The sequence below is a fragment of the Merops nubicus genome, unplaced genomic scaffold (assembly GCF_000691845.1).
Source record: "Merops nubicus isolate BGI_N331 unplaced genomic scaffold, ASM69184v1 scaffold19475, whole genome shotgun sequence".
NCBI classification, from domain to species: domain Eukaryota; kingdom Metazoa; phylum Chordata; class Aves; order Coraciiformes; family Meropidae; genus Merops; species Merops nubicus.
This window is the reverse complement of record NW_008609189.1, coordinates 23126-36408: the sequence shown is the minus strand read 5'-3', so window position 1 is coordinate 36408 and position 13283 is coordinate 23126. Positions and strand designations below refer to the sequence as shown.

The window sequence follows — 13283 nt, the reverse complement described above, 5'->3', positions numbered from 1 at the left end:
AGGAAAGGGAAGGACTGATGCTGCAAAAGTCCTGCAGTGTGAATGGGAAATAAAGGGTTGTTCCACTGGCTTGTGATTTTAGGAACTAGCCTTTCTGGTGTCTTAAAAGTAGTACAAATAAGTCGCACGTGCTGCTTCATAAATTAATTCAGTGTTCTACTGCTTTGCAGCTTCTAGCAGTTGAGGGCTCTGTGCTTCGAGATGCATTGATCCACAAGAAGATCATAGCAAAGGGGGAAGAGGTAAGAACATGAACTGGGGATTTGGGAGACACATGGAATTAAATCAAGCTGGCAACAGACCGACAGTTCTCCTACCAGAACCAGACAGTTTGCTTCTCACTTGTCAAAGGAGGTTGTCAGCACAGGAGTCCCACAGGCGACTCCTGGTGACTTGCAGCCTGTGCAGCTGGGAGACAGTGACATGAGCAGAGCCCAGGCAGGATGCCATTGAGCGGGTGTTTATTAACAACAGGGAAGCTTAATCCCTCAGTGGGATGGCTCTCCAAGGGCTTTTCTCCTCCTGCACCCAGCTCATCAGTCCTCTGAACCTGGAGCAGGCAGCCTACGCGAGGGACGCGCTCGCCAAGGCCATCTACGGCCGCACCTTCTCCTGGCTGGTCAACAAAGTGAACAAGTCTCTTGCTTACAAGGTAAATGAACCTTTTGTTTGTTGCAAGAAAGGAAGTTTCAAATCTTTTAGCTGCAGAGCAGAGAATGGTCAGTCCCGTGCTGTATTGTGCTCTCTAAATGAGTTTTCCATTAAGAGGAAGGTAAGGAGTTGCTATGAGTATGTATCAACATTTATTTGTATCTATCAGCATTTATTTTTTGCCCTTTTACAGGAAGGAGAGTTTCCAGGCTGGAGAAGTACAACTGTTATAGGATTGCTTGATATCTATGGGTTTGAGGTTTTCCAGCACAACAGGTTTGTTTCAGTCAGTGTGTTTGAGTTTTGAGTAAACTCTGCATGACTTCATTCATTATGGTCTGTTGTGAAAGAAGGCACTGTGCCATCCCTGGTTCTCTTAGAGAAAGAGATGACGTTTCAACTTGAGGAAATCAGTTGAATAACAGATAATCACAGGGGCACCCAGCTAATAGCATTTCCAGCTGTCAGTGTTCCTGGTGTTTTACAGAGACTGTTGTCTTTGGGGGGCATATTCATGTGACAGCTTCAACCGTGCCTTTGTCCAGCACAGTGGTGGCTGTTGTGGCATCTTTCCATGGTGGCGTGGGTGGGAAACCACCACTGTAAAACTCCAGCTGTGCCAGTCTGGTACATGGCTCTGGCAGATACCAATGAACTGAGACCCTCAAATTTGCAATATTATTGGGCCCTTCTTAAAAGTTTCGTGTTTGCTTGTGTTCCACCCTTCACGTTCATTTTCCCCTTCTTCTGGAACTCTTTCCTGAGCTCCACTAAGTCTAAACTTACTAGATTTATACATTCTGTAAATAAACATTTCTCAAAATCTCGTGATTTGCAGAGGGGTCTATTCATGCTGCTGCCCACTGATTATAGCCCCTTTTACTTGTGGTACAGTGTGAGTGATTATTTTTCTGATTTTCATTTGCAGCTTTGAGCAATTTTGTATTAATTATTGTAATGAAAAATTGCAGCAGCTCTTCATCGAGCTCACACTAAAGTCAGAACAAGAGGAGTACGAGTCAGAAGGGATTGCGGTAAGAGCCACTATCATCTCTTCCACTGTCCTCCTTTAGTAGCACCTCCTTCAATCTTCCTCTGAGGGAAAACCATGCTTTTTAAAGATGAGTGAAAAGCTTGGTTTCAAGTTTGACAGATAAGTAAGATGCTCTCTGAAACACTCAGCAATTTTCATGGTTTGTTTTTTTTTTCGGTCTAGATTTGTTTTCACCCAAGTGTGATTTCTTGTCTTTGTAGTGGGAACCAGTTCAGTATTTCAATAACAAAATAATCTGTGATTTGGTGGAAGAGAAGTTCAAAGGCATCATTTCTATTCTGGTGAGTTGACTGTACCTTTTTAAATTGAAAATCTGGGGCAGTGCAGTGGACGAGGAGGAGAACAACACAGGAAAAAAAATGTTGAGCTTTTATTAGGATTATTTGAGTAGATAGGAAGAGTTATGATACACTGAGAAGTGATGCTGTGAAAAATAATTTTGTATTGCCTCCATCTGTTCTTGGGAAAGAAGGTTCCAGTCCAGCCAGCCTGAAAGAAGGAAAATGTTTTCCTTTCCAGCTCAACAATTCTTGATTTGTTGAACTAAAAGCTGCCTTACCTGTTAAACAGCCAAAAGGTCAGACTGGGTGGTGTGTCAGTGAGACAGTGCTGGCCTGTGCTCTGAGCAGCACAGTGAGAAATGTTTGGACTTAATGATCTTACAGGTCTTCTCTAACCTTAATAATTCTGTGATTCTATGAAATCAGTACTGGAATGTGTGCGTTTGTAGGATGAAGAGTGTCTGAGACCTGGGGATGCCACAGATACAACATTCTTGGAGAAACTGGAGGAAACTGTAAAGAACCACCCTCATTTTGTCACGTGAGTGCTCCCATAGCTGAGGGCAGTTACACTGGTAGGTTCCAAGTGTGTGGTAGAGCCTGGAGCTTTAATTATTCCCAGAGAACATTTTAACCTATTGTGATATGGCAGCAACATCCAAGGTATGTGAAGTCCCACAGAAAAGACAGTCATGTTTCCTTTTGCAGAGAGATCAGGAGTTGAGATAATAAAGAATAAGCAAGTGTATCTCTTCCTGGCCTCCTGCTGCTAGGATGTCCAAGGAATTTGCAGGCTTGCAGCTTCTTGGCTCTTGAAAATCTGGCCTCCTATGTCATGTGTGACAGACTCTCTGGAGTATGAGGCCAGATCATTCCCTGGCAGTGAGGGCCATGACTGGTGACAGGCCTAGGAGTAGCTAGAACATGGAGCAGGACTGTACTGATACAGGCAGTGTTCAGAGGTGTATATGCACTAGACTGATTAAGCAGTGCTGGCACTTTTGAAACAGGTTTATGTTGCACTATCTCACCTTTGGCCCACCCACTTCCAGAGGACATTGATATCCTCCTCTGGCTCTGGTTACCATACTGCCACTGCTCCTGTCCAACGGGTGTGAATTCCATGTTTCACCTTTCAGATTGTTGACTTTAGTTTTTGGAGCTCCAAATACTTCTTTATTCCTACCGAACGCTCTGCTTGCGCTCAGGACAGGGGCTGTGAGGCACCTCCCAAGAGCTGCCAGCACCTCCACTGCCTCTCCTCTAGTTTCCTGTGCACACAGAACCACTCCACAACCTCACCAGGAAGCTGAAAGTTCATCCATTTGAAATAAACCTAAATAGAGTTTATGACATTTGTATGATTTGCTGGTAGATAACTTTTAATTTACTTTTGGTCTTGAAAAATCACCAAGTCAGATTCATTCCCCACCTCCCTTCTTTGCCCACCTAGTCCCAGTCTGGAATCCAATACCGTAGTGCTTTATGGAGTGAATCCTCCCAGAAGACAAGTGCTTGTTTCTCAGGAAGTTTCTTCCCTTTTTCCAGGCACAAACTTGCTGACCAAAAGACTCGCAAGTCCCTGGGGCGGGAGGAGTTTCGGCTTCTGCACTATGCTGGGGATGTCACCTACAGTGTTGCAGGTGAGTGTCTGCACCAGCACTGCTGTCCCTCTGCCCTTGGAGTTAGACCAGCTTCACTACAGAGCAAAGAAACATCTGGGCATGGAATATGTCCTCACACCATTTGATTAACCAGATTAATTTCCTGTCTCAAATTCCTGCTTTGTTGTGAAGCTCTTGTGGGACAGCAGTGGCAGCCTGAGTGGTTTCTTTCTCTTCCAGGTTTTCTAGATAAAAACAATGACCTTCTCTTTCGGAACCTGAAGGAGGTGAGTGTGGATAGAGGACATTTCCAGTACTCAGCAGAACAAGGAGCTGGGTTTAAAATGGGGTGGGCACCTGAGGGAAAAGATTCTTCTGCACTCCACCTGGAGAATATGTGTCCATGGGGCTGCACTATGAAAAGGCAAACTGAGGTGCCCAAAGTTCATTTTATTATTAAAAAGTAAAAGAAAATTAAGCAAAAATGCCAAACAAACAGTTTTGTCCCATGTTTCTTTGCTAGTTCTCTGAAGGCACCTGATGGAAAAGATTCTTCTGCACTCCACCTGGAGAATATGTGTCCATGGGGCTGCACTATGAAAAGGCAAACTGAGGTGCCCAAAGTTCATTTTTATTATTAAAAAGCAAAAGAAAATTAAAAAAAAAGCTAAACAGTTTTGTCCCATGTTTCTTTGCTAGTTCTCTGAAGAATACTCTGTACTTTATCTCTGAAAATGTCTCTCTCTGCAGACCATGTGCAACTCTGAGAATCCCATCATAAACCAGTGCTTTGACAGGACAGAGCTGACGGACAAAAAGAGACCTGAAACGGTAGGAACACGAGTGCTGGGTGGAATTGGGACTGCTGCCTCTTGTCAAAAAAGACACATCCTGTCTAACATGGTCATCTGAATGCAAGCTTCACATTTTAAGCTGGGAGACAGCTCTGTTCTGCAGCCACAACTACCAGCTGCAAGTCATCGCTTCATACATGATTCTTTTCTTTTCTTCTAGGCAGCAACGCAGTTTAAAAACAGCCTCTCCAAGCTCATGGAAATTCTGATGTCCAAGGAACCCTCCTACATTCGCTGCATTAAACCTAACGATGCTAAACAGGCTGGTATGACCCTGGGCACTCTTCCTCTTTTTTTTTTCTATGACATCTATATATAGCCTGCTAGATCCCAGTTAGGGAGGCACAGAAAGGACCTCAAATTTTTTTTTTTTCATCTGGGGTCTGTGCCAGAGCTGCTTGTAGGGAGGTGGTGGCAGTACCAGCAGCCAGAAATCAGAATGAGAGAACTGGTCTGGGTGGAGAAGGGTCATGTTTAAAGTGAGGAATTGTTAATTTTTGTAACTTCCCTTCAATGACCTTTATTCTCCCTCATTCCTTCTCCCTGTATGCATAGAAGGAAAGCTTCCTTTGGAATTAGATATAAAGGTGTATTAAAGGTGTGGGGTGGAAGACAGGAGACACAAAGATGAGCAAGACTTGCACAGTGAGGATGGGTTAGAGGCTGAAGGTAACTGTGTGAGACAGAACCCAGAACAGAGCGTTCCCCTCCTGCAGGTGGAGGGACAGCTGCCCATTGACCACGTTTCTGTTTCCGTGCCCTCTGCAGATCGATTCGATGAGGTGATCATCCGGCACCAGGTGAAGTACCTGGGGCTGATGGAGAACCTGCGGGTGCGCAGGGCCGGCTTCGCCTACCGCCGAAAATACGAAGTGTTCCTGCAGAGGTGGGAGGACCTTGGACTTGCCTCTCCCTGCTGCTCCCTCCCCTGCTCTTGGTCCCACAGGGGCTGAGGAGCTGTTCTGAACAGCTCTGCCGCCTCAAATGCGCTTTCCTGAGGGAGTGAGGAGCACGGCCCTTCCCGCGGGGCCAGAGGACTGGGCTGCTCTCCCTGAGATGGCCTCTGCTGTTGATTTGCAGGTACAAATCCCTTTGTCCAGAAACGTGGCCCACCTGGGACGGGCGGCCCCACGACGGCGTGGCTGTGCTGGTGAAGCACCTGGGCTACAAGCAGGAGGAATACAAAATGGGACGGTTAGTTCTCTTAATCTGAGATTATGAGTCACTGGACATCTCTGCCAGTGCTTTTAAGGCTTCTCTGTCTAGTGGGTGAGAAGATTAGAGCTCCCAAAGGGGATGCCAAGGGCAGGGAGCAAACTTCTCCAGCATGTTAAATGTAATTCTGCATTTCTATTTGTAGAACAAAGATTTTTATCCGTTTTCCCAAGACCTTGTTTGCAACAGAAGATGCTCTGGAAGTGAGGAAGCAGAGTCTGGGTGAGTCAGGCACACTGCAGGAGCTTTGTGGACAGTTAGCTGTCTGTCTTCCAATTATTTTTTTTTTTCCTCTTTGTTCAGGGTGGGGTTTTTAAGAAGCTGAACCTTTTGTTACTAAAATCTGCTTGGTGACCATTTCAAATTGCCTTTTTTCTTGCAATTTCAGCAACAAAAATGCAGGCCACGTGGAGAGGCTTCTACCATCGGAAGAAATTCCTGCACATGAAACGCTCAGGTAAGAGGGAGAGGAAACTGCAGTGCTGGGTGTAACTGCACTGTTGGAAGAGTCTGTCCCTGTCAGAGACAGCTTGAGTTTGATGTGCAAGAAGGAGCATTCCCAAAGCCTTGCTGGAAGTGGAAGATGTTGATCCTTCCACCTTTAGCCTCTGAGCAAGAGCAGCAGACTTACCTCTCGTCCACCCAGCAGCCCCCAAGCAGCAGTTCCCATCTCCTGGTGCTTTTTATTGACATGTGTCCATTGTGTCGTGTTGCTAAGGACTTAAACTGGATTATTTCCTGTATGCCACATTTGAAGGCTGTTCATTGTTGTTGCCAGTTTTGTAGGGAGTCAATACTGGTAGGAAAGAGCTCACTTAGGAAGATTTTGCACTGTTCTTTCTAGCAATAGTGATCCAGTCCTGGTGGCGTGGGACCTTGGGGCGCCGAAAAGCTGCCAAGAAGAAGTGGGCAGTGGAGACCATCAGAAGGTGCGTGAAGAATAACCCAAAGCCATCATCACGTGGGTACTTATTTCTTAGCCACAAGGTGATAAGAATGTACTTTCTTGTCACTACAGCAGCAGAGGGGTTTTATAAATCATAGAATCACAGAATGTCTGGGCTGGAGGGGGCCTCTAAAGGTCATCTAGTCCACCCCCCCTGCCATAAGCAGGGACATCTCCAACTAGATCAAGCTACTCAGAGCCTCATCCAGCCTGATCTTGAACGTCCCCAGCTGTAATAAATCACAACTATTAAATAAAGCCCATAAAATGGTTGGCTTGGAGGAGACCTCTAAGTACCACTAACTTGGATCAGCTCTCTAATATACTTTTCCTCTCCCCCAGGTTCATTAAGGGCTTTATTTACCGGAACCACCCCCGCTGCCCGGAGAACGAGTATTTCCTCGACTACATCCGCTTCTCCTTCCTGATGAACCTCAAACGGCACCTCCCAAAGAATGTTCTGGACAAGTCGTGGCCAACTCCCCCTCCCTCACTCTGCGAGGTAGGCACCAGAGCCCACGGGCCACCAGAGCCCACGGGGACCCTCCTGCTGCCAGAGAGGAACAACCCAGGTGCTGAAGTTCCACCTTGCGTTAGCATCTCTCCCAGTAGGAATAATTCAGGTGGCATCACATAGGTATAATTAGCATGTATGTAAAATCATTAGTTATAGTACTGAAAGTTCTTGAGTGTGGTGCTGTGGCAGCACCATTTTCTTCTGTTTTTTTTCTCATCTATTTCTAAAACTTTCTTCCCTTTTTCTCTGGACAAAGTTCGTTCCCCCTGGGCAGTTAAATGGGCTGCAGTGACAGTGTGGATGCCTGTGAAGAACATATTAAACTCCCACTACTGCCATTGTTATTGTGCACCTGGCAGAATTGGGTTTCTACCAGATCTAAACAAAGTAACTGCAGCAAGTCCCAGTTGTCTTGTCCAAGGGTCCTTGTTTGTTTGGATTGCAGGTCCAGCTGGAAGCAAGGAAGGGCACAGCAGGGTAGTGAGTGCTCCTGGTAGCCATGGGAGAATGGTGCAGGGGAAACTCTCTTAGAAAGGTGGAAAATAAACTTCCTATTATTTAAATCTCAGTAAGGAAACAACATTTTAATTCAGGAATGCATTTTCTGCAGTTGCTTCTCATCAGCCTTCACTGGCTGAATGGGTCTGTCAGTAATTTTGAGTGATTTTCATTCACTGTGGGATTTCTCCCTCAGGCATCCCAGCTCCTGCGCCAGCTCTGCATGCAGAACATGGTCTGGACCTACTGCAAGAGAATCAGCCCCGAGTGGAAGCAGCAGGTACGAGGCAACTTGATATTTTAATCTAAAGAAATTTTTCTCTTTAATGTAAGAAATTAAGGAAGGGAGGAGCTGGATGGAAGGACAAGGGAACAGAGGCAGTGGTGAGGTGGAGGAGCTCTTCAATCACTGTGTTATTCATTTAACAAGATCACTAGGATTTATTATTTTTAGGTAGAGAGACAAAAACCTAAAAGACTAGAATGTGCATAGAATAAAAGAAAAGCCATTCTGTACCTATTTCAATACCTGTTGTTTAAACAGTGTTATAAATCCACGTCCCTGTGTAATTTCTATACAGAAAGGCTGCTACTCTTCCTCTGTAAGATAAAAAAAATATAAGAAGCTGCATTATTATTCTTGTACCATATGTAATAAAATACTAGTCATTATTGTATTTTACAAAAAAAAACACCCTCTGAGACATTTTAAACTTGGCTGTTATCCAAATCCAGTGACTAAATGCCATGTCTGGATAAAAAAGGAAATATGATGCATACTTTTGAGATTAAAGGGGAGAAAAGAAGGAATTTTTCTACCCCAAAGATAGGGTAGTTGTTAAAAATGTAACAGACATATGGAATATTTTGGGCAATTTTGCAACTATTATGATTCAGGAGGTCAGAAATAGCTGCTGACTGCTGAAAACCAAAAAGGGAGCAATCTCTTTTTCAGACAAATGTATCTTTTTATTAAGGAGACACTTTACACTAAACAAGAATATATCTTTTATCCTTGCAGTTGGAACAAAAAGTAATTGCCAGTGAGCTTTTTAAGGGTAAAAAAGACAATTACCCTCAGAGTGTTCCCAGACTCTTCATCAACACTCGACTTGGTGAGTAGGTGTTGAAAAGTTTAAGAGGAAGGGGGGGGATTCATCTGCTTTTTTTTTCTTGCTAGAAATTTCTCTGACCCCCACCTCTTTGGTTTTAATATAGGTAACGAAGAGATAAATTCCAAAATCCTTCAGGCTTTAGAAAGTGAAGCAATTAAGGTGAGATATGGGTCCTGAGATTCTGTTAAGCTTCTGGTGTTATTCAGCAGAATATCAGAGTTCTGAAGAAAACACAGCAATAATTTTACAGTCTCTGAAGCTTGTCCTACCTTAGAGCATAGCCTGTGGTCAGAAATACCACTTGGAGATGGGGGCAGGTTTAACGATGTCGGTTCGGGGTGGGAAGGGCTGCAGCAGTCAGTGCCCTGCAGGCTGCCCGGGGGGGCAGGGGGCAGGCAGCTGGCGAGGGCAGGGCTGGGTGCTCAGAGCTGTCCCCCTCAGTACGCAGTGCCCGTGGTGAAGTACGACCGGAAGGGGTACAAGGCGCGGGCGCGGCAGCTGCTGCTCACCCAGCGCGCCGCCCTCATCGTGGAGGAGGCCAAGATCAAGCAGCGCATCGACTACGGCAACCTGACAGGTAGGAGGGGCAGCCTGCCTGGGGCTGCACCCTGGCACAGGGCAGTAGATAACAGTGACCAGCTTGTCTTTGGCCCAGACAATAACAACTGACACTGACAGACATTTTAAATCTGTAATATCTTGAAACTGAGCTTTTCTAAAATTAAACTGCATGAAATATCACAAAAATTACTCATCTCCCCCAAGACCCATCCCAAGTCATTCCCCCGTTGCATGTCTCTGCACAGGGGAGTTGCACCATTACTCAGCAGCTCCTTGGAACACTGCTGCAGTTTTCAGCCCTCTAAATATTTGACATGGACCGAGAGGACAAAGCCACTGAGTCTGTCTGGCATTGTCCAAGCATTGTAGTCACTGCTTGGCTTTGTGGGAAACCTCTCACCTCCCAGCCTCAGCTCCAGCTCACCTCCAGTGCCTCCTTACAGCCAGTTTTGGTGCTAATCATTTTGATGTTAGCCCAATGCAACCACTGCATTTGTAACTGTCACCGTGTGAAGTGGTTTCCATGGGCAACACTAATTTGGGGCCCTGTGACTCCCAGGAGACATGATTACAGCAGAGATGTACATTCACTGTGGCTGGGGCTGGGCTAGCTCCATTTCAGTAGCTGATCCAGTTGGTGTCTACTGTCAAGATATTAAACAAGATCCAAAACCAACCCCTGAATAAACAGACACTCCTGAGAGGGAGCACAGTGCTCCTAACTAACCCCTGCCCCCTGCCCCAGGGAGAGGATTTCTTTCACTCAGCAGCTCTGGGCAGAGGCTGAGCCCTGTCCCCCAGGATGGCTGAGGGCACTGCTGGCCCCAGGAGCAGGAACACTGAACTCAGAGCTCAGGGCTGGCTCTGCAGGGACTGAGGGGCCAGGGAGTGGGTGTGGGTCCGGGTGTCTCTGTGGAGACCCCAGCTGCTGCCTGCCTGGGACAGGCTCTGGCACAGCAGGAAGGGGGGTGGTGTTGTGCCAGGTGCCAAGTGCCTGTTCTGTGTTGCAGGGATCTCTGTCAGCAGCCTGAGTGATAACCTGTTCGTGCTGCACGTGCACTGTGAGGACAACAAACAGAAGGTAGTGGGACTCCACCACTTCTAGAAGAGATTTTAACAGCACAAGGAGCAGAAGATCCAGCTGGGGGCAGAGGGGAGGGCACACACATGGTGACATTTAAGTCATTAATTTTGTGCCAGCTCTAAGTAGCTTTTCAGTTCCATTAACTTGTGCTCACAGGTGGGGCTCACCAGTGGCTCATTCACCAGCAGGACTGGGGCTGTCCCTTGTCCCTGCTACTGGTACTTTGTAATAAATCAGCTGCCATAGGTGCAGCGTGACCCACCACAGAGATCTCCAAGCTTGGTCTGCTTGGAGAGGTGTTCTCCATGCTAAGCTCTGGAGAGGGTTCTGTCCCTGTTAATTATAGCATGATCATTTTGGTGTACTGACAGTGTACAAACAACCATTAACCACTGCCTCTCTTCCCTGCCAGGGAGATGTTGTACTTCAGAGTGACCATGTGATCGAGACACTCACAAAAACAGCCATGCAGGCAGACAAAGTCAATAATGTCAACATCAACCAGGGCAGGTGAGTGAAGCCAAGCCCCTCTCAGGAGCTGCCCAGGCTTTCTGGTGTTGGTTCTTAAGAGAGCTCTGTTTCAGCAGTCAAGAGCTACAGAAAAAAACCCTGTATGGCATCAAGATACCTGATGCATCTTAACTAAGGCTCCATGTTCTTGAACTAAGCTGACCTAGCACAGCTGAACATCAGTACAAAGCAGCCACTTACACAGGAAAAGGGTAAAACTGAGCTAGTGGAGAGGTTAAAAATGCTCCTCCAACCTGTTCTTTCCTCTTCACAGCATAAAATTTACGGTTGGGCAAGGCAAAGAAGGAATAATCGACTTCATATCGGGATCAGAACTGCTCATAGCCAAAGCCAAGAACGGCCATCTAACAGTGGTGAGTCCAGGCTGAGGCTGGGAAGCAGCAGCAGTTCACCTCCAGCAGCTCCAAACTGCCCCAGGGGACACGCCCCACGACCTCAGTGCTGAAGGCACTGCCCTGCTCCCCAGCCTCTTCCCCAGCTGGAGCCCTGCACTGCACTTCTCTTCCTGCAGTCTCCAGAGACTGCCAGGCTTGCTCAAACTCATGGAGTGATTGTCCTGTCAATCACTTTCTTTCCCCTCTCCACCAGGATTCAGGCTTTAATTGCTATACTCAATTACAAATAAAATTTTAAAGTCATTTAAAACACACAGGAAGGAAAAAAAAATCCTCCTCCCTTCTCATTGTGTTTGTAGTCCTCCTGTGAGTCAGAGACAGCCACACAACTGCTGTGTGCATGGTCAGATTAAAGGTCATTAAGAAACCAACCCAGAGCAGACCACCCTCGGACTGCCCTCGCTCCCCCCAGCGTCAGTGAGGTCCCACCCTGCTGCAGCAGCACCACCACTCCCACTCTGCCCTTCACCAAACAGCCCATCCTAGCAAAAGGCACCAGCGTGGCACTGCCACAGGCCCCCCTTGCTCTGCAGCGCACCCAGGGACTGCACAGGGATCAGATGTGCACAAGGGCACTCAAAGGAGCTCAGCTGCTGTACTGCTGCCAGCAACAGCAGACCAAGTAACTCCTCAGACTGTGAAGCAGCACAGCCCATGATCTTTTTCTCGTTTGCCTTTTCAAACCTTACCTAGGAACATCTTCCCCATTTTTGCCCCCTCCTCCTCAGCAAAGTCTTCCTGTACTGCAGACCTAGGGGAGTTTTAATGCAGCCAAGGGGGGGTAGGAGCCCTGTGGCCTCCTCCACGTTCCCAAGGCACCAGAATCGGCTCGGTTCCCACCAAGGCCACGGCTGCAGCACTTACCAGCAGCACAAACTTCACCTGTTGTGGTGCAGCAGCTTCATTCCACAAGCCAGCCTGTGGTTTGCTTTACAGACCTTCAAGACCTTGTTGGTTCATCTTTTACTTTCAACATCCACTTACCAGCAGCACAAACTTCACCTGCTGTGGTGCAGCAGCTTCATTCTACAAGCCAGCCTTTGGTTTGCTTTACAGACCTTCCAGAGCTTGTTGGTTCATCTTTTACTCTCAACATGCATTTCTTGCTTCTTGTTCTTCTCCTGCAGGTTGCTCCTCGTCTGAATTCTCGATGATAAAAGGTGCCACCAGGACGGGACCTTTTCCTCCATCTGCACCCTATAAAACCAGCTGGACATCATTCCCAGCAAAACCCCCCCGCCTTCCCTGCTTTGCTCATTTTGTTACCAAAGACCTGCACTTACAGAAAAACCACAAAATACATCTTGCTTTCTTGTCTTAATGTGAGAGTTCCAGCAGAAAGGCCTCTCTCTTCCTTAGCTTAGTGGCAACGCACAGGCCCACCCTGCCTGTGGAACCACAGCTCACGAGACACGTTCAGCTGGGCTTGGAGGCAGCGCTGACTCTTGGGAGAGTTTAAGCCCTGATGGAAACGACCAAAATTTGTGCTTGTCATCATCAAAATGCACAGTCAGAAAACAAGTAACTCTGCTGCTTTGTCAGCCAAATCAGTGAAATGCCAAACTTTATATTCAGAAAGAATGCTTTATGAAGAATTTTGCTCTGAGACATTTTGAAGCTTTGTGTTACAATATATTAAAGCCATATTGTGTAAATGAGTAAAACCCTGTAAATACTTTATAGGTGAGTATGAGAGATGCACTACAAGAAATGGAGTTGATGTGGAAACTTGTGTTTTAGATTTGGAATTTTTATTGTTTTAGCTTATGAATATAAGATATTAACCTGAGAAACCTATTGCATAACCCGTCCACTGATCTGGATCCAGAGACTCTTACCTTTTTTTGAAGTCACCTGTCCATTTCTTGCTCTATAGTGATATTTTTATACTATAGGAACTTCATATCCACATCCAAACACAAGTAATACAAACTGCAGGGGCTGCCACTTCCCGACGCTGCTCCAGGCTGGAAAGAA

General features: G+C 46.5%; 1 protein-coding gene across 1 annotated transcript in view; it reads left to right on the top strand.

The window, feature by feature from the left end:
• The window catches only part of MYO1C (myosin IC), a 29050-nt gene extending 16402 nt beyond the window's left edge, over positions 1-12648 (top strand). Inside the window, exons 9-32 of the mRNA XM_008940527.1 lie at positions 171-242; positions 533-652; positions 845-927; positions 1580-1685; positions 1906-1986; positions 2436-2527; positions 3535-3629; positions 3831-3877; positions 4341-4421; positions 4605-4710; positions 5213-5330; positions 5525-5638; positions 5805-5881; positions 6048-6116; positions 6504-6588; positions 6948-7107; positions 7817-7900; positions 8642-8735; positions 8839-8894; positions 9177-9312; positions 10307-10377; positions 10793-10890; positions 11165-11264; positions 12434-12648. Coding sequence (XP_008938775.1) covers positions 171-242; positions 533-652; positions 845-927; positions 1580-1685; positions 1906-1986; positions 2436-2527; positions 3535-3629; positions 3831-3877; positions 4341-4421; positions 4605-4710; positions 5213-5330; positions 5525-5638; positions 5805-5881; positions 6048-6116; positions 6504-6588; positions 6948-7107; positions 7817-7900; positions 8642-8735; positions 8839-8894; positions 9177-9312; positions 10307-10377; positions 10793-10890; positions 11165-11264; positions 12434-12460 — 2172 coding nt within the window. The 3' untranslated portion in view covers positions 12461-12648. The remainder of the gene's footprint in view (positions 1-170; positions 243-532; positions 653-844; positions 928-1579; positions 1686-1905; positions 1987-2435; positions 2528-3534; positions 3630-3830; positions 3878-4340; positions 4422-4604; positions 4711-5212; positions 5331-5524; positions 5639-5804; positions 5882-6047; positions 6117-6503; positions 6589-6947; positions 7108-7816; positions 7901-8641; positions 8736-8838; positions 8895-9176; positions 9313-10306; positions 10378-10792; positions 10891-11164; positions 11265-12433) is intronic.
• Positions 12649-13283: the final 635 nt, after the last annotated feature.